This window comes from Bubalus bubalis, chromosome 24, assembly GCF_019923935.1.
Source record: "Bubalus bubalis isolate 160015118507 breed Murrah chromosome 24, NDDB_SH_1, whole genome shotgun sequence".
Taxonomy (NCBI): domain Eukaryota; kingdom Metazoa; phylum Chordata; class Mammalia; order Artiodactyla; family Bovidae; genus Bubalus; species Bubalus bubalis.
The window spans coordinates 8,593,199-8,618,030 of NC_059180.1; the positions used below are offsets into that span (position 1 = coordinate 8,593,199).

Consider the following 24,832-nt stretch of genomic DNA (forward strand, 5'->3'; position numbering starts at 1 on the left):
TATTTTAAGCCCTCATTAGAAAATTTCAGAATAGCCAATTTCTTCAGAAATTGCTTTTCAACAGATAAATTCCTGGAATTCTAAGTCTCTGGCTCCTACAATAAGCGTGGATCAGTTTTTTTGTTCTAATAAAACCCAGAGACCTTTTATGTTATTCATGTTATTTGATATTTCATGTTATTCGTATTATTTGAATCACTAAGCTAAAATACATAAAAGACGACTGTAAAATTTTAAAAGAGGAAAATATTTAAGGACTTAAAAGATTCAAGAGTCTTAAAACTCATTTACAGATGATTTTATATAGAATTCTTTATCTTTGCTTGATCATGCTGGCCTAGAATAAGAAAACATGGTAATGCTAAACCATGGTTGGAGGTCTTTTCCAAGGTTTGAAAAAATATATATACTTCTCAATATACTTTTGCTAGCGATATCAACATAAGATGATTGACATAATTTAGTTCATGACTCACTTGTAAGATATCCTTAGTTTTTCATAATTACAAGGAAGAGATAAAAAGAGAAATCCTGAATTCTGACTTAGTTTTAATGCACCAGCAACCCTCTCCTGATCACTTTCTGGCCCAGAGATCAAGATGAAATATCAGTATGTAAATAAGTAATTTTTATCAACAAAAGGAAATAAATACCCTCAAAACCCACATTTAAAAAATATTACTGAAGAAACCCTGAGATGGAAAAGGCAATAAGAAATCCAAGGCCAATGTCTTAGCTTCTGTTGTTTACTTTCTGCTGGTTCTAATTAGACTAGTCTCAGTTTTCCCATCTGGAAAGTAAGATTAATACAGATATACCATATAACTTCATCAGAATATTGTGAAAACCCAGTGAGATAAATAAAGGGAAAAAAAAAAGAAGGGAATGTTAGATTTTCTACTAATTCTTTTCAAAGATGTTAGTATATTTGACCTTATCTGACAATACAAATATCAGCTTTCATTTTTAGCAATCAATTTTCAAAATATTTTCTACACCATACCTCATTCCAAGAAAGATCTGAGACAAAAAAGCACATGCATGTAATGTTTCCCTGTTTTAATTATGCAATCACAGTAAAAATAAGTCACATTAGAAGAGGAGATATTCAATGCAACCTCTCTCCTACTAACCCCATTATCACCACCTATATGAAATAGATACATGTGAAAAATTTTTGAATTCATTATTTAAAATTAGAGTTTAAAATCTACTGTAAATCTAATCCTATTGGAGCCATCAGAGAAAATAAATTCATTTAATAGTGTCCTATCCTTCTGTCCAAAATTAAGGTGCCTTACCTTGTATGGATCAAGCAGAAAGTCACTGAACTTGCTAGGCAGGGAGTATTTCTTCACTAATTCATCTTCTACCACCCAAGGCGCATTTTCACCAGTACCAGCCCGTAACGCATTGTGCCGTATAAAGTATCGAAGTATCTCCTTATTCGGTGGGCGTTCTGTACGAATCAAGCTGTCTGCTGGCACATTACTGATGATCTAGATTAACAAAGAAAAATAACTCATTACTGGGGTCAAAAGCAATTAACCAATGAGAACAAAGATCTATACTTTCTCCAGAGAACTCCTAATTCCACCTATAAAATAGGGTTATCACCTTTTTCAGAGACAGAATGTTAATATATCTCAATTTGTCAACATGTATCAAAGTCTGAAAAATTCGTCTATCCATTGCCCACAGTTCCTCTTATTAAGAATTTAGAAATAAATGGAGAGTCATCATCAACTGCTTACAAAAGGCAGGGGGTGGGGAGGAAGGGAAAATACATAAAGGTATATCCATAAAGGACTCATGTTTCAAATTAAAATATCCACATAGACACTATGCAGACAACGGGGCAAAGAGTTTCTCAATCAGGACGGTTATCAGAATCATCTAGGGTGCTATTACAATGCGAATGCTTGGGCCTCATCCCAAAGCTACTGAATCAGAAGAATTTGTGGTGGTGAAGTCTGGAAATCTGCATTTTTAGTAAACTCCCTTGGTGACTATCAAACATACTTAACAACCTGAGAATACTGTTTTGGAAGAAAATTTAATGATACTCGTACAGTAAATGAAAAAAGCAAGTTACAAAATATTATATACAGAATAGTCCCACTTTTGAGAGTCATTTAAAAGCTAACAACCCATTAACCACATCTATATTCACCAATTATCATCTCTAAGTATGGGATCAGAGATACCTTTTTCCTTATTTGTATTTTCTATTTTTCTATAAAACCATATTTCACAGTAAACCATACTTACTACATGTAAACCAAACAAGTTACAATCATTAATAAGAAAACAAACGTTAATTAGGGAAGTGATTGAGACTTGCTAGCAATGTTTTAACAACCCACCTTGCTGAATGGGACATAAAACATTTAGTAAAATAAATTGTTTTTAACACCCAATTTTAAAATATAAAGAAATCCTGATAATGCGATTCAGTCTTCAGATCACTAACTATAAAACAAACGATTCAAAATGAAATAAGACTTGTCAACATTTTGACATGGGGAAAAGAAACAACACTCTAAAAGAGGCTTTCTCAGGCCTTAGCTCCTTCTTCTATTAAAAAAACCAGTGTACAGCTGCCTTGCACACCTAGCTGCCCCAAAATTTTCTAATAAGATTTTATACGTACAGAAATACCAGTACCTGAAAGCAACATGCCATGTTTCATGAAATCTAAGATGTTATTAATGAAAGAAAGACACATTACACACCACAAAGAAAAAATTCTTGCCAACTGATATTAAGATACGTCCTGATTCCAAAAGATACAAACGGCTATATATAAAATAGGTAAAGTCCTAATGTATAGCACAGGGAATTATATTAAGTTTCTTTTAATAAACTACAATGAAAAAGAATATACATATAACTGAATCACTCTGCTGTACACCAGAAACTAACACAACACTGTAAATCAACTATACTTCCATTAAAAAAAAATGATACATCCTGATTCTGGGCATGTAAAAATATGGAAATTGAACATCTCAGCATCAGTAATACATAGTACTAAGTTACTTAAACGGTATTTACCATTTTAGATGATTAGCTCCACAGATTCCTTGTAAAAGCACTGGTTAGAGTTAACTCAGTTTTTGAGCTTATTTTATTACAAATAGCTCTACTTTTAATTGGGAAGAGCTATTTCCTCAGGAAGTCCAAAACCACTGGAAACAGATTATTATTTTTTTCAGACAACTGACTTTGAAGCTCAAACGCAAATTACTCTTACACTCTAATAATTCCTATTAGGAAAAAGCATGTGCTCTCCTAGGAAAGAAAATTCAATTTAACTTAAAGTCATAATTACGAAGACCAGAAAACCACTCAGAATTTGTTGTAGAAACAAATTCATTCACACAGCACATCTATGAGCAAACTAGCTCTTGGGCCCTTCCTTACACAGCACTCACTCTGTGTAAGAGGCTCAATACAAAGCGCCACTAACCTTGTCCTCATCCTGCAGCTTCACATCGTACTTGTGGGGCAGAAACTTTGGAGGAGCCCATTTCCTCTCTCCTTTTTTTAATGAAGTAGGAAGTTTTCGTGGAGATCTGCGTGCTCTGTCATCTAGTCAAATAAACAGAAAACGAGTGAAAAAAAAGTAATTCTTTTAATTCTGCCCATTCATTCATTAACAATAACTTTGCTGAACACGTACTCTGCAACCAGGCACCAAGTGCTGGGACCCAAAGATAAACTGTAAAGCCTTTACCTCAAGTAGCTAAAGTCTATGGGAGAAGTCAGTAATAATTACAATACAAGGAGGAAAATACTATAATAGAGGTTGGTATAGGAAATTACTACAGGGAGAAAAATACTCCAAAAGAGAGAAGTATGAATTTAGCCTGGAAGATAGGCAGAGAAGACCTAGAGAGAACATGACCTGTTCAGAGACTACAAATAATGAGATACGGGTGAATATGATCTACATTATAATTTTTTTTAAACAAATCAGATTACAGGACTTCCCTGGTGGTCCAGTGGTTAAGATTCCAGGGGGCACAGGTTCAATCCCTGGTCAGGAAGCTAAGATCCCACATGCCACCTAGTATGGCCAAAAAAAAAAAAAGAAATTAGACTAAAGAGGTAAGTAGAGGTTTATAAATTATAATGAACCTTGCACAACACTTAAATAGATTGGAATTTCTCTTACGGGCATAGGGAAACAAAGGATTTTTGATCTAACTAACCAGATGTACATTTTGGAAAGAGAACTAATGTGAAAAATTAAGAAGAGGAAAAAGACACTTTCAGCAGTCAGAAAATGAATAAAATGGGAAGGTGAGACTGAAGAAAGGAAATCAGAAGATATAATCGTAAACATCTGAATTTATGTATCAGGAATGGTGAAGCGAACAGCTGAGACGACAGACCTGGAAACCAACTAGATGTGGGAGATGCTAAAGGCTTCCCAGTGTTCAGCCTCAGAAACCAAGCAGATGTGTTGAAAAATGAAAAGGAGACAGAACAAAATCATATGAAAACAAACAAAATCTAAAGAACAGCAGTGGGGAGAGGAAGCAAACAAAGAAAAGTAGTGGGAGAAAAAGAAGACCCTGATATTAAATAAACTAAAAATGAGAGTGACCAGCAGTGTAAAATTTGAAAGTAAATAAAGCACACTAAGAAGAAAGCAGTGGATCTGGCCATTAGGGGTCACCTAAAACCTTACTAGGAACAGTTTCAGGAGTAAAGAAGCACAAGTTAACAGCATAAGAAATGAACTGAGGGTCCAAAAGTGACGACAACATTCTCAAGAATTTTGGCTTAAATGAGTAAGTCAGAAAGAGAACAACAGGATCAAGGAAAAGTATGTTTTGCTTTTGGAAAATGGGACTTCATTTATAAGTTGAGAATAACCATGCAAGAGCACTGCAGTGCAGAATAATAAAGTTAACCCAATCCTGAGAAAGCAGGAAGGAATGGAATTCAGAGCAGGTATTGTGACCAAGAGGAAGGACAGTTCTTTTCTGATAGAGGAACACAGAAATTCATAACAGTGAGGTTAAGAATACAAAGCTGAAAAGTTCCTGCCTAATACATTTCCCCCCATAAAGTAGAAGGAAGACTACCTTGTAAGAAAACATTTTGAATACTAGAATTTGTCTATCATATTTCTATGGAAATGCAAAACATTCAGAGTACACTGTAACATTCTTTGGCCCGCCTACTTCGGCCACCTGATGTGAAGAACTGACTCATCTGAAAAGACTCTGATGCTGGGAAAGATTGAAGGCAGGAGGAGAAGGGGACGACAGGATGAGATGGCTGGATGACATCACCGACTCAACGGACATGAGTTTGGGTAAACTCCAGGAGTTGGCGATGGACAGGGAGGCCTGGCATGCTGCAGTCCATGGGGTCGCAAAGAGTTAGACACGACCAAGCGACTGAACTGAGCTGAGCCCGCCTACCATTCTTTCCAAAGACTAGCAATAACATTATATCCAAAAACTGAAACCTAAACTAAGGCATATAACATCCTAAAAAAGAAGCCGAAGTCTAAAACTAGGGGTTCTTAAGTACACAATGCTTAAGGAATAAAGCTAACAACTGTTAACACATTAGTGGTATTCTGATGATCTGATTCTGTGATCTTTTATTTTTGGCCTAGCTTGGAGGGATCTCAGTTCCCCCGATCAGGGATCAAACCAGTGCCTCCTGTGGTGGAAGCGCCGAGTCCTAACCATTGGACCATCAGGGAAGTCCCTTCCAATGATCTGATTCTAGTAGTGTTAGAAGACGTATCATCGGTCAAGACTTAACCAAAACACTTATCAACCTCAAGTCTTGGGTATGTAAGTAAAACTTCAGTAGCAAAAAGAAGGAAAAGAGAAACTGAAAAACATTGATATCAGCATTAACAATACAGAGTGAAAAAACTGAAGCATCAACAACTGAGGTGGAAGCATTACAACAGTCTCAGAAGTTTCCTTGGGACAAGAAAAGGACATCCCTTTAAAACCATCTGCACACGCCCAAAACATAAGGAGACACAAAACAAAATGGAAGCATACAGCATACGCTCTAATAAAATGCTCTAATTCAAACTTCATAAGTTACATAATGAGGTAAAATGTGATCCTCTGATAGTCAAGAGGAAGAAGCTCAACATATTCAAACCCTGTCAGTACTCATATCTTCAGAGATAGAAGAAATCTGTCCCAGTTAAATTCCTAACTGACACAGATTTTTTTAAAAGGGGGGAGGAAAGCCTCAGAGGATAAATAATTTTCCCAACGTGTAATGTCTCAATTCTTCAACTTTCAAAACATTATATTAGGTCTCCAGGTCCCTACTTTTAGACACCATAGTGCTTCAGAATTCTGGCAGTTCCCATCTGAGAAGGAATGTGAGTTACAGATAACAGACAAAAGGAAGTACCTCAAAACCATTACACTGGCTTGCAATGTGAAGAAGAAACAGGGATTAGAATTTATCCCTCCTACTCAGATCACCCCACTTCCACGCCTATACAGATAATTCCAACTTAAAGAGAAAAAGAAGGCAAACCTTCTTTCCCATCTTGAGTAGCCTGGTATGTGCACACAGATTTCTAAAAAACTAGAGGAAATGACTTCCCAATCCCTTAATTGTGAAAGGAGATTTAAATCCTGAGTGACAGTATAGGTATGTTTTCCAAAGCATAAACAAACAAAAGCACGTCTATCTAACAACAAAATTCAATTACAAACTGAGTTGCTAGAGAACTCAAAAAAGATTTGTGCATAATAAAATAAACAGAGTAGCACAGCTCAATAAGGAAAGACAGTATCATACATACTAATACTCTCTCTCCTTCCTTCCTCTTCTTTCCCAATTGCCTCCTTCTTCTGATGGTCCTGAGCGATTTGGCTAGAATTCTCTTTGTCACTTGAGGGAGAGTCACAGGAGCCATCAGATTTCTTCTCAGTGGCCTCTTCATCTACTTTCTCCAAAGGATGAATCTTAACAATCCTCACTTTGAGCATTTTTTCCTTCCCAACCTATAAGAAAAGATAGGAGAGAGTCAAAGATAATAATTAAGAACTATAAACCTAAAGGTAACAGTGGTACGCATTCCACATCACCTGATCAAAAAAGTACACGAAAACTCTAAAGGAGCCAAGTACAGTGATTTTTTTTCCAACCTTATTTCCCAGACCTCTAGTTTGAAATAGGACATCTTAAAAAAATAAAATGATCACCATCCAGTTCATAATTCATGTACCAATGTATTAAGGCCAAACCGTAACTACTATACAAACCTGATATGTGTAAATAAAGTTCAAGAATTTCCATTTTCTAAAAAAATCAATTACATACGGATATCCAATTACTCCAGAACCATTTATTGAAGACTATCTTTTCTTCACTTTAATTACCTTTCCACCTCTATCAAAACTCAGCAGACTGTATGTATGTGTGCCCACGCACGCATGCGTGTGCATATGTATCTATTTCTGGATGCTGTTCTGTTCCACTGATATATCTGCCTATGTTTATACCAAATTATACTATGTTAATAAGGTTCAAAACCAGAGAGCATTAGGATTCTACTTTTGCTGTTCTTTTTCAAAGTTGTTCTGGCTAGATTCTTTGCATTACAATCACTCTGAAATTTTTTATCCAATCTGACAATCTCTATCTTTTAATTGAAGCTTTAAAACATTTATCTCTGGAGAAGGAAATGGCCACCCACTCCAGTATTCCTGCCTGGAAAATCCCATGGATGGAGGAGCCTTGTGGTCTACAGCCCACTGGGCTGCAAAGAGTTGGACACGACTGAGCAACTTTCACCTTAGAACATTTATATTACATATAATTATAGATATGGTTGGAGAAGGCAATGGCAACCCACTCCAGTACTCTTGCCTGGAAAATCCCATGGACGGAGGAACCTGGTAGGCTGCAGTCCCATGGGGTCGAGAAGAGTCGGACATGACTGAGTGACTTCACTTTCACTTTTCACTTTCATGCATTGGAGAAGGCAATGGCAACCCACTCCAGTGTTCTTGCCTGGAAAATCCCAGGGACAGCGGAGCCTGGTGGGCTGCCGTCTATGGGGTCACACAGAGTCGGACACAACTGAAGCGACTTAGCAGCAGTAGCAGCAGCATAGATATGGTTAGATATTTTCTATTTGGTTTCATCAAAACTAAAAATGTCTGCTCTTCTAAAGACACTGTTAAGTGAATAAAAATACAAGTCCTAGATTGGAACAAAAAAAGCATATATATAGCAAAGGATTTGTATCCAGAAAATATAAATAAGTCTCACAACTTAAAAACAAGAAAATAATCCAATTTAAATTAAATTTTAATTTTAAAATGGAGGAAGATTTGAACAGACATTTCACCAAAGGAAACACAAATAAAAGGTAGCAACAAGCAGAAAAGGTGCTCAACATTATCAGTTATTAAAAGAGAAAATACTCAAGAATAAAAACCCTAGTCAAAGGGCATATTGTATTCAATAATGCCAAAGCAGTTACCGAAATAGCAATGGATGAGCAGCTCCACAGTCTTGTCAAAACTTGGCATTATTTTAACTTTTCTTTATTCACTAATCAGATGTGTATAAAATGATCTCACTGTGGTTTCCATTTGACTTTCTGGATTCCTGATGAATATAATCGTCTTGTCATACGTTCACAGACACACCTCTCTCCCTCTTCTGGAACTCCTCCTCTTCCACCTTGCAGTATTTTCCTTTCACCACTCCAAGTCCATCTCAGTCTTCTCGACCTTGCTCTGTGCTTAAACAGGCTGACCTTAATGAACTGCATCAAAGGGCTCCTTTCTCCCTAGGTTGTGAGGAGTTCAACCCATGGGGAGCATAAGCAGAAAATCACAGGGTGAAAGAAAGCTGACACTGGGGTGACACTGGCATCTTCTGACTGTCAGCCTCAGCAGGCTGGCTGCTTCTCGCTATACCAAAGCACTTTTCTACAATTACATCATTCTCTCCTAGTTCCAGTAACCTTCCCTTCCCCTCATTTACTTGGAGTTTAGAAGCAGTAAAGCCTCTCCACTATTGATTGCCATGAGGTACTTAACCTTTCCTTGTTGGTTTTCCTTGACTTAGATCAGACTGTGATCTGAAGTTTCTTTTTCAAACTCAATTCAATTACACTATTTGAATAATACCATCTGTTTCCTGCCAGGACACTGAATGATATAAAGTGTGTGATTAAAACCCAATGATGATTCCACAAACATTACAAATATAAAAAGTAGCTGGGAGATACAGGGAGTCAAAGTAAACTGAGGAAAGAACAAGAACTTTGGAACCAGACAACAACTTACTGGCTACTGCTGGGTTAACCTAAGCCATCCCCCTCCTCCTTTTCTCCCTCCTCCTGAGGCTTCAAAAAAAGGGAGAAAAAAAAAAAGGCAGTATTCACTTTCTTAACCCCCTTGTGGCTGAAGATGGTTATGTAAGCCATGGTGTAGTCAATAACATGTAAAGATAAAAGGGAATGGGGAAGAATATGCTTCTGATAAAGATTTTCTTACTATGCTTAGACAAGCATTTGCTTGCTCTGAATACAGTCACAATTTTACAACCAAGAGGCAACAAAACTAAGGACAAAACCAAACACACCAAGAACAGAACAGAAAGGCACAAGGACAGCCTGTACACCAAACTTGAAATTGCCTGCTTCTAAGACTTATTATGTGAGATAATCAACTGTCTTCACTGGTTAAGCTGATGCTACCCAAAACGGCTGTCCCCCAGGTGTTCATATCATCACATCTTGGAGGTGTTAGAACTGCCAACTCTCAGGTCCTACCCTAGATCCTCCATGTAAAGTCTCAGGGGACAGGGCCCAAGAATGCATATTCAGAAATCCTCAAAGTAATTTTATTTAGGCTAAACTTTGACAAGTCCTGGCCACTGTCAGTCAGCTATTTCATTACATACTAGTACACTGTATCAACCTGAACAAGCTATTTAAACATCTAAGCCTGTTTACCGCCTCAGCCTTTCTGTGCAGATTCTGTAAGATATTATATAAAGCAACCAGCCCAGTATCCAGTACATACAGAACTTCAACAAATGAATCTTATTTTAAACTTTCAAAGGACTATGTAGGGATTGCTTTAGTGTTATGTAAATAGTTTACCTATGACTTTAGAAAACCCTTTAGTAATAGTAATAGTCACCCTACCTATTTACTTCAGTGATAGTTATCCTCTAGTAATGGGCTGGAAAATTAAACAAACTTATACAGAAAGAAGTCAACTCAATCACTGTTGTAGGGAAATGGAAATCTTTTGCCTTAGATTCCATAGATTTGGACTAAAGATAGCTGAGAGTCTTTTACATAGTTCTAAAATTTAGTGATTAAAATACTTAATATTAAATGTTTAAAAATATATTTGATACTATTACGTAAAGGGGACTTCAACATTACTCACAAAGAAGTAATCTTGTCATCTGGTTAGTGAATCAAATCACATTAAAAAAATAAGTAAAAACAGGCGCTCACCTCAAAGTCACACTCTTCTCCCACTGCGTATTTGGTCATGATCTCCAACCAAGCAGTATCCACTAGCTTCTCTAAGGAGGCTGTGTTATGGTGAACCATTTCCAGGACAAGTTTCTCATACCAGGCGGGGAACTCCTCCTTCAAACTAAACAAACAAGTCATCAGTTTCCAAGAAAATGCGGAAAAGACTATCCAGAGAGTTATTCGGGTCAATTGAGAAAGTCCTTTAGCACATACAGGCAAGGCACTGGAAAATACAAAGATTATTCATAGAAGTAAATATAAACCCTCACCCTGTCCTCTGCAGCCGGGCACAGACTATCCTTCAAGTGTCACCTTCTTCACTAAATCTCGTGGCGTTTTCCCCAGCAACTCTAAGTTAGTCTTGCTAACCTCTGAATTCCCACTGTACTTTATTTCTTTGTGTGAAGGAGAGCAATTTATTTTCATCAATTCTCTGATCTGTTCCTAACAGTTGTCCACCTGATTGTCTTTGGGTTATCCAGGTACATCATCATATTACAAGCAACAATAACTGATCTCCCCCTTACTACTCTTTATTTTATTTGCTATAGGTTAATGGTTATCATCTTTCATTCTAAGAGAACTTTTACACACCCAAAAACACATCCAGAAGGTAGCATTATCTTTATTTTGTAAAGAGCAAATTGTACGTGTTTTTACAGTACAAACGATTGTGCCTAGGCACTGTGATGGATTTTAGCGTAAATCAAACATGACACCTGCCCTCTAGTTTACAGGCTACCATAGGTGTCAGCAACAGCCTATGAGCCAACTCCACCCTGCTACCAGTACTTTTTTTGGTAAATAAAATTTTATTGGCACCTAGTCACTCCCATTCAGTTATGGTATTATCAATAGCTCTTTTCACTGTACAACATCAAAGTTGAATAGTTGAGACAGAGACCATATGGCCCACAAACCCTAAAATATATTAACTGGCACTTTACAGAAAAGGCAGGCCAACCCAGAGTCTAGTACACTAACAAGGTATAAACATAAATAACGCTAATTCAAACGGAACAACGTCAGTGACCCAAGCAAAAAACAGGCACCAGGTTAACAGACTTGACTAATTATTAACCAGTGATGGAGCCATTACTAGAGCCCAGGTCTCAGGTGAGGACAGTGCTCTGTTACACAGGCAAAAGCGCAGAATGGTATTCATTACTAAACTGCATGCTCTCTGTTTATATACTATTAAGAGAAGTCAATGAGAAGTCCACAGAAAACGTTTTTACTCTGAATTTCCAAAAGGGTATTGTTTTCCTATAATAACTATAAATAGTTGTCTCACTGTATCTCACTGGTCGCTGAACCCGTGGTAGGCAAGGTGTGATCAGGGAAGCTGGAAGAAAACTCACGGAACCGTAGGAACCGCAGACATGTTTATTTTCTCCGGGTTGGCACAGCAGCCGTGAGGCAGCCGTTCTGACCTAGTGGACGTGGCCATAATGAAGCTGCAAGGGCTTTCCACGTGGAGCGTATATACGTTTACAGAACAAAGTGGCCTGTGCCCAAGCAGGCACCCATCGCGGTGCGCATGCGCAGCGCTGTAAGTACGCTCAGCTGTTACAGAACCATGTATTTACATAACCGTGGGCTGAGAGCGAGAGCCTGACTAGCACCACCTTGGCTACTTTGCGCTTTCCCTACACACAGCATAATCTTTAAAAATTATGAATCAGGGACTTCCCTGGTGGTCCAGGGGCTAAGACTCTGAGCTCCCAGTGCAGGGGGCCCAGGTTCGATCCCTGGTCAGGGAGCTAGATCCCACACGCTACAACTAAGACCCAGAGCAGCCAAATAATAAAATTAAAAAAATAAAAAATTATGAATCTCCATACTGTACACCTGAAACATATAAAACTGCATATCAACTATATTTCATTTTCAAAAAAAAGCTAAAAAAAAAAGTACTGTTTTATCATCCCTAGTTCCTACTTATTTTTGCAAGCATCTCTTGTCTAAATTCTGAGTATTTTCTTTGGAAGAATACCCAAATACACCCTTTGAACACACACAGAATTTTTTAAGATACCTCATTTAACCATCCCACTCAGGTAAACTATCTTCAAACTGTGTATTTATTTTCAATAGCTGCTATAAATACTGTCTTAAATTTCAAATAACCACAAAATAAAGAAAATCCTCTGCTACTTCGCTGCCTCTGTATTACTTCTAGATTATATCAGCTTCCTTTGCTTAGAACCACATTCCCAGAGTATTTATAAGGGAAAAGTATACAGCCAGAATATTCAAAAGCCTGCTACATACCTAAGTTAAGTGTACGCACAACTGTATATCCCACATACTGTGTTACTCACAAAATGACAAGAGGCAAGACACCAGTACATGAATACAATGCATTCCAATTTAAGCCCCATAAACTTAAATACAAATACTATTTTGTGGTTAACAGTCCCCTTTTCCTCATCATGTGAAGACAGCGTTAGAAGAGCAGTGCTTCTCCTACTTACAGTTCAGCAACCTCCTGCTCCTCCTCCCAGGCCTCCTTGTGTGTGAGCTGGCTGCTCCCGGTACTCTTACACGTCCAGATGCGCTCACTGTATCTTTCCAAGCGGGCTTCATACTCTCTGTGAGCAGTGGCTCAGGAAAACAATACTCAAGCAACAGACAGACTAATCCACAAACTACTTATCATACATGGAAAAAACCACAGTATCCTCTCCATAATGCATAGCATAAACTGAAGTCAAGAGTTTTCAGCTGGCAAATCCAAGCAAGATGATTAACACTATTCACCCAAATTTCACTTCACAAGACTCCCACAGAACTAAGAATTATAAGAAAAGAATTAAGGCAAAATAAAACCCAAGAGATAAGGAATACGAATCTAAGGTATGTGAAATTCACAACTCAAATGAAAGAATCAGTTCCACAGTAAGATAAAATGGCTACACGAGTTTCCCAGGCAGTTTGGAATAACAACCCTGTGCACACGGTCATGATCCATTTACTAATAGCCTTCCAGTCTACCTTGGAAACACTTCTTGATTCTCTTGGGTTTAAAAAATAAATACCATAAAATCCTAAAAATAATTCTGGCATAGTAGCACCCCACTCCAGTACTCTTGCCTGGAGAATCCCACAGATGGAGGAGACTGGTGGGCTGCCGTCTACGAGGTCGCACAGAGTCGGACACGACTGAAGAGACTTAGCAGCAGCAGCAGTATGTATCCAGAGTTTATGTTATCTCCAGTAACACCATGTTCACAAGTCATTTACCAGTACTTAGCCCGTCTTTGTGAGGGAGAGGGAGGAAGAGATCATACAACTAGTGCCGTGTACATGGGAACTTTCCACACCACCCCAACTGGAATTCATTATCAGCCAGCCACGTTCAAATTCAAATGACAGGCAACTAATTTACTTTTATGCACAGGAGAAGATGCTATGCAGGAAAACTGACACCACAACTAGAGAATTAACTGCTAATCTCTGTACTTTCCAAGTGACAGTTTCTATAATGGTTGAAATAAGAAGTATTTAAACAGCTCCTCTTGTAATATTACTGAACAACTAAACAAATAATTCATTTTTAATATAAAGGAGATTCTTGGTCTTCTAGGGCTATTATGAGTTAAAAGAAAAATGACAGGGATAAATCCACAAATAATCCAAAACTGTAGTTTTAGTCAATAAGTACCTTCTCTCACTGTATCATTCTCTGGATCTGCCAAAAACAAAACGTCTCTTTTTCCTCAGTGGGGTGATGATAATATTTAAATGATTAAACTATTAAAACAGAGTACCAGTGAAAACCTGGAGTCAGACTTCCATAGAGCCCTATGCAAATCCAATCACTGAAAATTTATAAAATCCTATGGTGAAAACGGACTAGCATGGCTTCAATAGGGACAGTAACTAACCAACAAAATGGGTTTGTTTTCTGTTTCTCTATTTGCACCTGGGGAGGGGAGGTAAAATAAAAACAATCAGTAAGTGGATTTATTTAAACATTCAAAAAGCTTAATAACATTCTAATACATCATTCGTCTACACTGAAGAAATGTACTGCACCATCAGAGAGAATGTGAGATTAACAAATATATCCTAAAGATAAAGCATTACGTTTTTATTACTGTTACTTTCAATAGTTGGAATAACGTGCCAAGTCCATTCTCCTCAGACTAAGACCCATATGGCCAATAATACACAGGACTGCTACCACCCAGATGCCTCAGTGATTCCTCAAATCCAACTTTTTCTAAACTCTCACTACCCCTCCACTCCTGCTCAAACGTGCTCTTTAACAGATACTCCCAATCTCACTGAATGGTCCAAGTCAGAACTCAGGGACTCATCCTAACCTGAGCCCCCTTACTGTAACCACTTACATACTTTTCAGTTCAGTTCTTTCTCTCCCATAACAGAGCCATTCTCCAAATCTAGCTTCTGATCCTCATTTCTCAAGCAGTCATAATATTTTAAAACATTTAACTGGCCTCACTGGTAATCTTCTCAGGTCCTTTGTGCTTCTCAGGCTCACATCCTTTTTCTCCCCAGTCTCATTTGCTTTTAAACCCATTTCTTCTGATTTAAAAATCTCACTTGCCCCCAGGCCCCTTGAAATGCAAACATGTGCAACGGGAAAAATACTCTGACGCACCCCCCCCCCACAGAACTGAAAACCTCTTATCAAGATTTTATTGGGTTTTATTTTCTAAGATTTTTATTTTCAGAAGGAAAAAAAAAGGAAACTAGCTTCAAACAATATATATTCAAACAGCAAATACTGATTGATTATGGTTTTTCAAATACAGTAATGACAGTCCCTTCTACCCTGATACAAGTCTTTCCCACCCGCCTTTGAAAATCTTTATCAGTACAGCATTCTCCTTCTGGGTGGCCTCATCCACTCCTATTAACTTCAATTACTATCTACAAATGCTAATAACTTCTATCAGCAGCTCAGTCCCCTCTCTCTGAACTCCAGGCCCATATATAGATATATACTAGCAACACATACATCTCCATTTGGAGAGCCTCAACAATTCAATGTAAGAATGTCCAAACTAAACACTTCATGACTCCACAGTCAAAATAAACAACTGATCCTCTTCTAGGTGAAACCCCACATCTCAGACTGTGACTCAAACCCAATTACACTGCAGATGGGACTTGAACCCAGTTTCCCTGCTGAAGTCGCACACCTGGTCTCAGGATTTAATGAAGCTCAGGTTCTTTAGTATCAGCACAGAAGGAATTCAGCAAGAAGCAAAGCTATAGGCAAGAAGTAGATTTATTAACACAGAACATTTGTGAAGGATGCAAGCAGTCAGGCTCTGCCCTAAGACCTAAATGGGAAAGCAGGTTTATTTAGGGAGACACACACTCCACAGAGTGGGGCCATCTCAGAAGGTGAGAGACCCTGAAATACGGGATGCTTAGTTTTTAATGGTTTGGGTAAATTCATAGGCAGTAGTAGGAGGATTATTCCAATTATTTTGGGGAGAGATCAAAGAGAGAGAGATCAGTTGCTCAGTCGTGTCTGACTCTTTGCGACCCCATGAACCGCAGCACTCCAGGCTTCCCTGTCCATCACCAACTCCCGGAGTTCACTCAAACTCAAGTCCATCGAGCCAGTGATGCCATCCAGCCATCTCATCCTCTGTCATTCCCTTCTCCTCTTGCCCCCAATCCTTCCCAGCATCAGAGTCTTTTCCAATGAGTCAACTCTTCACATGAAGTGGCCAAAGTACTGGAGTTTCAACTTTAGCATCATTCCTTCCAAAGAAATCCCAGGGCTGATCTCCTTCAGAATGGACTGGCTGGATCTCCTTGCAGTCCAAGGGACTCTCAAGAGTCTTCTCCAACACCACAGTTCCAAAGCATCAATTCTTCGGCACTCAGCCTTCTTCACACTCCAACTCTCACATCCATACATGACCACAGGAAAAACCATAGCCTTGACTAGACGGACCTTTGTTGGCAAAGTAATGTCTCTGTTTTTGAATATGCTATCTAGGTTGGTCATAACTTTCCTTCCAAGGAATAAGCGTCTTTTAATTTCATGGCTGCAGTCACCATCTGCAGTGATTTTGGAGCCCAGAAAAATAAAGTCTGACACTGTTTCCACTGTTTCCCCATCTATTTCCCATGAAGTGATGGGACCGGGTGCCATGATCTTCATTTTCTGAATGTTGAGCTTTAAGCCAACTTTTTCACTCTCCACTTTCACTTTCATCAAGAGGCTTCTTAGTTCCTCTTTACTTTCTGCCATAAGGGCGGTGTCATCTGCGTATCTGAGGTTATTAATATTTCTCCCGGCAATCTTGATTCCAGCTTGTGCTTCTTCCAGTCCAGCGTTTCTCATGATGTACTCTGCATAGAAGTTAAACAAACAGGGTGACAATATACAGCCTTGACGTACTCCTTTTCCTATTTGGAACCAGTCTGTTGTTCCATGTCCAGTTCTAACTGTTGCTTCCTGACCTGCATACAGATTTCTCAAGAGGCAGATCAGGTAGTCTGGTATTCCCATCTCTTTCAGCATTTTCCACAGTTTATTGTGATCCACACAGTCAAAGGTTTTGGAATAGTCCATAAAGCAGAAATAGATGTTTTTCTGGAACTCTCTTGCTTTTTCCATGATCCAGCGGATGTTGGCAATTTGATCTCTGGTTCCTCTGCCTTTTCTAAAACCAGCTTGAACATCAGGAAGTTCACAGTTCACGTATTGCTGAAGCCTGGCTTGGAGAATTTTGAGCATTACTTTACTAGTGGGTGAGATGAGTGCAATTGTGCGGTAGTTTGAGCATTCTTTGGCATTGCCTTTCTTTGGGATTGGAATGAAAACTGACCTTTTCCAGTCCTGTGGCCACTGCTGAGTTTTCCAAATTTGCTGGCATACTGAGTGCAGCACTTTCACAGTTAGTCCATTCTATTTTGGGGAAGGGGCAGGCATTTCCAAGAACTGGGCCACCACCCACTTTCTGGCCTTTTATGGCTCAGCCTCCAAAAGGTCTTGGTGCCTGTGGGAGTCATTTACCATATGCTAAAGTATTACAAAGAGTATATATAATGAGATTCAAGGTTACTGGAAGTCCAGGCTTCTGCCACCTTGGGCCTATTTGGTTCTAACCACTTTATATTCTCAGAGGATATGTCATTTCTTTTAAGGGTGGGGCCCCACCCTCTTCCTTCCAGTCTCATAGGGTTCTCTATGTCACAGTCAAAGCTAGGGTTATTCCAGTAGTCATGTATGGATGTGAGAGTTGGACTATAAAGAAAGCTGAGCGCCAAAGAATTGATGTTTTGAACTGTGGTGTTGGAGAAGACTCTTCAGAGTCTTGGACTGCAAGGAGAGCAAACTAGTCCATTCTAAAGGAAATCAGTCCTGAATATTCATTGGAAGGACTGATGCTGAAGCAAAACTCCAATACTTTGGCCACCTGATGCGAAGAACTGACTCAATGGAAAAGACCCTGATGCTAGGAAAGACTGAAGGCAGGAGAAGGAGACGAGGGAGGATGAGATGGTTGGATGACATCACCGACTCGATGGACGTGAGTTTGAGCAACCTCCAGCAGTTGGTGATGGACAGGGAAGCCTGGTGTGCTGCAGTCCACAGGGTCGCAAAGAAATAGACACGACTGAGTGATTGAACTGAACTGATGTCACAGGACACCACTAACCAAATGATAACCAAAACATAACCTGACTCCTCCTCATTCAATCACCAAATCCTGACAAATCTACTTATTTCAGAAATTCACAAACTGTACTTCTCTCCACTTCAAGGGCTAGTGAATTTATTCAGACAGCTGTTGTCTATCTAGTGCTGAGATGACTTAATCACCAGTCTAGCTGCCACTGGTCTCGAGGCTACAGATCCATTCTTAACCATTCTCAACGCTGCACCCACAGTAATCTTCCTAATCTAAAAGCTTGCTTCTTTGCTTTTCAAATTCTTTTAACAGCCTCCATTAAATTTAAGGCAAAGTCCAAATTCCTGTCTACCTCACAGTGACCAGTAATGCAGCCCCATTTGTGTACCTCATCAATGCATCTCGCTCCTACTTTCTCACTCCAGCCATATGAAGCTGATTTCAATTCTTCATAAACGGGAATTCCCTGGTGTCCAGCGGTCAGGACTCAGTGAGTTTCATGCCATTTGCCCAGGTTCCACAAGTGCAACGGCCCAAAAAAATAAAAGGTTTTAACATTTTTTTAATAATTATTTTTTTTCAAAATCAAGAACCATCAAACTCACAAGCTCTTCAAAAGATGTAGACCTCTTCTTCATCTAACTGTTTTTTGTTTTGTTTTGTTTTACAGTTTTGCTGCACCACCCGGCCTGTGTAGGATCTTAGTTCCCTGACCAGGGATTGAACCCATGTCCCCTTAAGTGGAAGCACAGAATCTCAACCACTGGATCTCCAGGGAAGTCCCCATCTAACTCCTAGCCATCCTTTAGATCTCAACTTAAAAATAACTTTCCCCAGGAAACATTTCCTTAACCCTAAAATGTGGCAGACAGTACTATTCTTTCCAAATATTCACTCCAATTCATAAGAGGATTCTATCAATACATCTCCACCCACTACCACGTGGCTTGAAACGCCTCCTGGGAAGAGGAAAGTACATCACCCCGCCATCACCACCTTGGGTCTGACCACATGACTTGCTTTGACAAATAGATGGAACAGAGGCCACCTCCAGGAAGAAGCTTAAAAACCCATCAGTTTCCTGTTGTTTTTTCTGCCACCAGAAAAAGATGCTGCAGATAAGGGACCGCTCCTTCAGCCTGAATCTTGGAAAATAAGAAAAACGTCTCTTTCCTTTTTTTCACCCATTTTCCTTTTTTTCAAATGTGGCCACTAGAAAAAATTTAATTACATGTGGCTCACATCACATTGGGGCTTCCCTTGTAGGTCAGTTGGTAAAGAACGTGCCTACAATGCAGGAGACCCAGGTTCAATTCCCGGGTCAGGAATCCCCTGGAGAAGGAAATGGCAACCCACACCAGTATTCCTGCCTGGAGAATCCTGTGGACAGAGGAGTCTGGCGGGCTACAGTCCATGGGGTCAAGAGTCGGACACGACTTAGCGACCAAACACCACCACCACCACATCACACTGGACAGCTGCCAAGTCGCTTCAGTTGTGTCTGACTCTGTGTGATACCATAGACAATAGCCCACCAGGCTCCCCCGTCCCTGGGATTCTCCAGGCAAGAACACTGGAGTGGGTTGCCATTTCCTTCTCCAATGCATGAAAGTGAAAAGTGAAAGTGAAGTTGCTCAGTTGTGTCTGACTCTTAGCGACCCCATGGTCTGCAGCCCACCAGGCTCCTCCATGGGATTTTCCAGGCAAGAGTACTGGAGTGGGTTGCCATTGCCTTCTCCCCATAGGACAGCAGTACAATCCTAATGCTTATTATCTAGGAATGAAGTTCCTCTGACAACACAATTTTTAATTGACTAGTTATTCAAATTAGATTAATTTTAAAAGTTTAAAACTGAAATTTCTACAACAACCCCTATCATGAGGTACTTTTAAGTTTATATAACTCTTTTCTAGTTATTCATTTGACTTATGTTTAAAAAAAAAAAAAGGCGGGGAAAAAAAAAGCCTATCAGAAGGATATTGAGTCAGCTGCCTCTGAATCCTATTTCAGATTTTAGGTTACCAAAATAAGTCACTCACTCTCAAATAACCCCTCAGGGCAAATGCCAATTGAAGTTTTTATGTTCCAGTGACTGCTGTACTTATAATTGCAGACAAAATGTCAAAGCAATTCTCCAAAGGTTGTGTACGCTATAAATGATAAGATATTTTCAAATCCTAGACTAACTCATTATGTATCTCCCTTTTCAAGAGTTTAAGAGGTACCTCCTTACCACCATATGCTGCTTCTTTGTTCTCTTTAGCCTTTTAAGTATGGTTTCTTTCAACAAAGTACTTGATAGCCTGAAAGGAAGCGGCCCAGAAAAGTATGGAGGTTAAATAAGTATAACTATAACCCTAGGAGTTCTAAGTGAGAAGACAAAGCAGCAACGCAAGGTTCGCTTTTTAAGCCTGTTTTCTCTCTTTGGACCAGCCTGTCATTAAGTTAAAAATAACTCTAATCTGGTAATAACTTGTTAAAGAAATTAAATTATGAAAATCAACATACGAGTTCAGTATTCCAACTGTCCAATAAAATCCTGTCTTGCAACTACTACTTAACCCCAGCTCTTAAAATGCTTGTCATGTTTTTCTTGGCAAATTAAGTTATTCTTACCTAGAGCCAGAATAACTGTATATTCTAACAGCTTCTCCTTATTATACCATCTAAAACTTCTCATACTGATGCTACTAAGGTTATGAATTAGTTTCTAGGCTTTAGAAACTAGGGTAGTCAAAGCAATACAAAAAAAAAAAAAAAAAAAAATCTACAGCAGGCTGCCTCCAGGTTCAGTTCCTCCCTAAAATCCATCTTGACTTAAACATAGTCAATGCAGACTTCTACTGTCAAACAATCAGATCAAGAAGCGATTCTGATAAGTTAACTTTTCCAGGTAAGATGTAGGCGCTTGCCTGTAGTAGTACTCTCCTGGGAAGCAATGTGCCACAGATTTAAAGGTACAGTACAATAATCATCAATATACAACCCAGTCATTAAATATGTGTGCATCATTCACAATTATCCCTGTAAGTTTAATGAAGACATACAACAATGCCTTCAAGAACACAATGCTCATAGCTTTAAGTCAATAAAATACCATACAAATTTGCTACAGAACATACATGCAATCCAAAGGGAGGAATTAGGAGAAAATTAAAGTATGAAATCCTATTAAAAACATAATTGTAACTATAAACTTAAAACGGAAAAAACCAACACTTCAAATGCAGCAGTTACCCAACCACATACTCGTTCTCCTCTATGAAATCACTAATAGCCTAATAAAAATATATGCCAACCAGCCAACCACACAGTACAATAGTTTACAAACCATCCTCAAAGTGCTTCCACTTGTAGACATTCCCAAGGGAGCAACTTCTCCCCAACAGGTTAACACAATTTATGAACTCCTTTGTTAAAAGAGTCCTAAAAACTGGTAGGGGAGATTTTAAAGATGAAGAATTTTTATTAAATACACAACACTTTACAAGTTACACGTATCAATGTATCAGTGTTCAACTGTCATCATTAAAAGAAACACTTCATATATACCATTATAGTTCAACAATTTCAGTAAGTGATATGAAGAAACCTAGGCTGCCAGTTCTAAGTTAGCTATCTACAGCCATTTTTTTTTAAACAGAGCTCAGTTCCTATTAGACTCAGAATGTGTCTCCTCCCTATTGCAGTTTCTTATACTTCACTAGAACCAGACGTGAAAATCAACATCCAGTAATATTTGTGTGAATAACTATCAACTTCTCAAAAGACATGTGAAAAGGATATAGTATATTTCCACAAGTAATTTTTTACTTCACTGATGTTTTGGAATGTTATTAAAAAAAAAAAAAAAAGGGCAATTTTAGAATAATGCTGTGTTTGGGAGAGCTGGAGCACTTCTCCAAAACAATCCTCCCAAAGCCCTAATAGGACAAGAAGAACCATATTACCACTTCAACCTCTCCCTTAAACACACCGTAACTTATACCACAGGCTTCCCAGGTGGCTCAGTGGTAAAGAGCACACTCACCAATGCAGAAGACACCAAGAGACGGGAGTTCGAACCCTGGGTGGGGAAGATCCCTTAACGAAGGAAATGGCAACCCATGCCAGTATTCTGGCTCGGGAAATCCCATGGACAGAGGAGTCAGGCGGGCTACAGTCCATGGGGTCGCAAAGAGTCGGACACGACTGAGCCACTGAGGGCACACACACACACACATCTTGTGCTACCAGCTGGAATAAACAGTGGATTAACATTATTAAAAGCGAAGGAATAGCATTCCATGTTCCTTTTGTGATCTACTTTCAGGCATGAGGTACCAAGAGCACTGGATTCTCCTCCTGACTCTTACCATTTACAAGCATGTGATCTCAACTGTCTGGGCCTACCAGGCATACCCAGGCAGGGGAACCCCACCATCTCCAGCATCTAGTTTCGCTCTGAGGTACTCTGGCTGCATTTCTTCGAGAGTCTTCCTACAGCACGGACTCATTTTCCAAGTCCCTTCCTGCACCTAATATCCTCAAACTGCACTGAAAACAATCCCATAAAGCACTACATTCAAGGGAGGATCAAAGAGAAATATCATCAAATGATATGGCTCACACTCGCACTTCCTTCTACACGGAAGCAAACAGACACTGCTGAGAAATCAAGTCCTTTCAAAGGGAAAGCAGTGATAAGGCTAACAGTAGCCTTCACTCTTTAAGCTTTCTGTACACTAAAGGATGCTCGATTTAAAAACCTTTTTTACGGTTAAGATTCAAAAAGGATGCATCTGGCATCCATAAAAAAAGAGTGGTACAAGTTTAGCTAAGAGAGTTGACAATAAGCTTGACAGCAAGAAACCTTAAGCAATGATTAGGATGCCTCTCATTTAAAACATGAGCCTCGTGTTCCTACAATACAACATTAAAACTGCAAGCGTGTCTTTGAAAAACGCTGTTTAAAGATAAATACCGATATTGCACACCGTCAGAATTCCAAATCTGTGCAAGTCCAGGGATAGAAGGCATCGGCTCCTCCAAGGTAACTTTTTTACTGTCTTTCCTCTAAGTCTGGAAATTCATTCTTGATTTTGATCCCGTCAGTTCATCAGCCTCCAGTCCACTCGGAAGGAGCAAAACACAAATGTCCCCGCAGAGATTGGGGCGGGGGGGAGAACCCAATCGCTCCTTCTACAACCCGGATCACGAGGCCGCGCAAGTACGATTTCCAAAACTTAAGTGGAAGGTTTAATTTTAAAAGAAAAAAGCAGCAGCAAAGGAAACCCCATTCATCCCCGGTACTTAGGGCCGAACGCCAACCCCCGCCGGGAGTGCGATGGAGGGTCGCTCCTCCATAACGAGGCCCGGGGACAAAGTGCGGAGCCGGGGGAAGGATGGAGGGCGCAAGGCTCGGAGGCGGCCTGAGCCCGGCCGGCCGGCCGGCCAGCCCGCGCACCCCCCCCACCCCCACCCCCACCCCCCACTCCCGGATCGGCGGGCCCGGGGCTCCGGCTCCGGGTGCAGGCCCGCCGGCGCCGCGCTGGCTGACAGCTGCCACCGGCGCGGGGCTGCGCGGCCCACCTCGCCCCACCCCACCCCGCGGGCGGCCTGGCCGGCGCTGCTGGAAAAGGATACTCCCGGGTGCGGAAGGCCTCCTGAGTGTGCGCGATCGTGAAGAGCGGCTCTTCGCCGGGAAGCGGCTTCACCAGGGGGAAGGGCTTGCGGCCCAGGAGCGGCGCCATCGCGGCGGCGGCAGCCGGGAAGGCGGCGGCTCCTCAGTGGACCCGCGGCGCAACACTAGGCCCAGCGGCCCGGAGCGAGCGCCTGGCTCCCGGGGGTGGGGTGGGGGAGGGGAGGGGTGAGAGGGCGGCGCGAACTCGGTTCCCTCACTGCTGGCGCCGCCGCGCTAGAGCCATGGAACGGGACCCACGGGCACAGAACTCCTTCACACACTTCCGCGCCGTCCCGAAGCCTCCGGCCAACCTTCTCTACGGGTCCCCGCGTTCGGCAGTCACGACTCGTCCTCAGCTGCACCGGAGGAAATTATTGAAAAATGGCGGGAGATTCCCCTCCACCCCCCCGCCCGGCCAGCGCGCACACTAACTTGCTCCCCTGTGGCGCCGGTGGCGAATGCTCCAATAGGCGGAGAACTGGTCAGCACCCAGAATCTATTGGCTCAGAGGAGCTGCCGCTCTGCGGTTGGGTCCCGCCCCCTTCCCGGGCCGCCTAGTTGGGTTGCAGCTCACTAGAGGGCAGTATGAAGAGGTGAAAGGTCACGTTATGTAAGCGCCAGTGACAGACGCGCGGGCCTCCGGCGGCGGAGTTGAAAGTGGGGAAAAACGGGGAACCGAAAGGCCGGGAATTCAGAGAGGTCAGGCCAGAAAAGCCCTCTAACATGTACTGACTCTGCGCCATCTGTCACCGAAGGCGACACCGACATCCGGGCACCACTGTCCGTGTGGTGCGCCGGAGGGGGGAGGGGGAGCGCGCGGCCAGGGGCTTTGTCTTTCCACTCGGGCTCCGCCCCCTTCTTAAAGACACCGCGCTCGGCCACGCCCGGAGATGCGCGGGTGGGGCTGACGGAAGGACGGGTTGGCGGGAAGTAACCCGGAGACTTTATCGGCATAGGTTCTGTTGAGAGGTTACTTGGGGTTCAGGTTGGGTCCCCCTAAAGTTAACTTCTAG

At 40.8% G+C, this 24,832-nt stretch overlaps 1 protein-coding gene and 1 long non-coding RNA gene across 4 annotated transcripts in view; both read right to left on the minus strand.

The window, feature by feature from the left end:
- The window catches only part of BAZ1B (bromodomain adjacent to zinc finger domain 1B), a 57,017-nt gene extending 32,770 nt beyond the window's left edge, over positions 1-24,247 (minus strand). The window contains exons 1-6 of one of the 3 annotated variants that reach the window (XM_025275193.3): positions 23,783-24,247; positions 13,003-13,119; positions 10,502-10,646; positions 6,812-7,013; positions 3,473-3,594; positions 1,302-1,499 (exon numbers count right to left, since the gene is read on the minus strand). In XM_025275193.3, the coding sequence (XP_025130978.1) occupies positions 1,302-1,499; positions 3,473-3,594; positions 6,812-7,013; positions 10,502-10,646; positions 13,003-13,119; positions 23,783-23,889 (891 nt within the window). In that variant the 5' untranslated portion in view covers positions 23,890-24,247. Of the gene's footprint in view, positions 1-1,301; positions 1,500-3,472; positions 3,595-6,811; positions 7,014-10,501; positions 10,647-11,819; positions 12,153-13,002; positions 13,120-23,782 lie in introns of those variants that run through there. The other 2 variants (XM_044935675.2, XM_044935676.2) reach the window with 2 other exon arrangements.
- Positions 13,145-16,097, minus strand: LOC123331514. Its single transcript, XR_006548169.2, has 2 exons — positions 14,888-16,097; positions 13,145-14,453 (listed from the first exon to the last, which is right to left on the minus strand). It is a non-coding gene; the product is annotated as an uncharacterized LOC123331514 (long non-coding RNA).
- Positions 24,248-24,832: the final 585 nt, after the last annotated feature.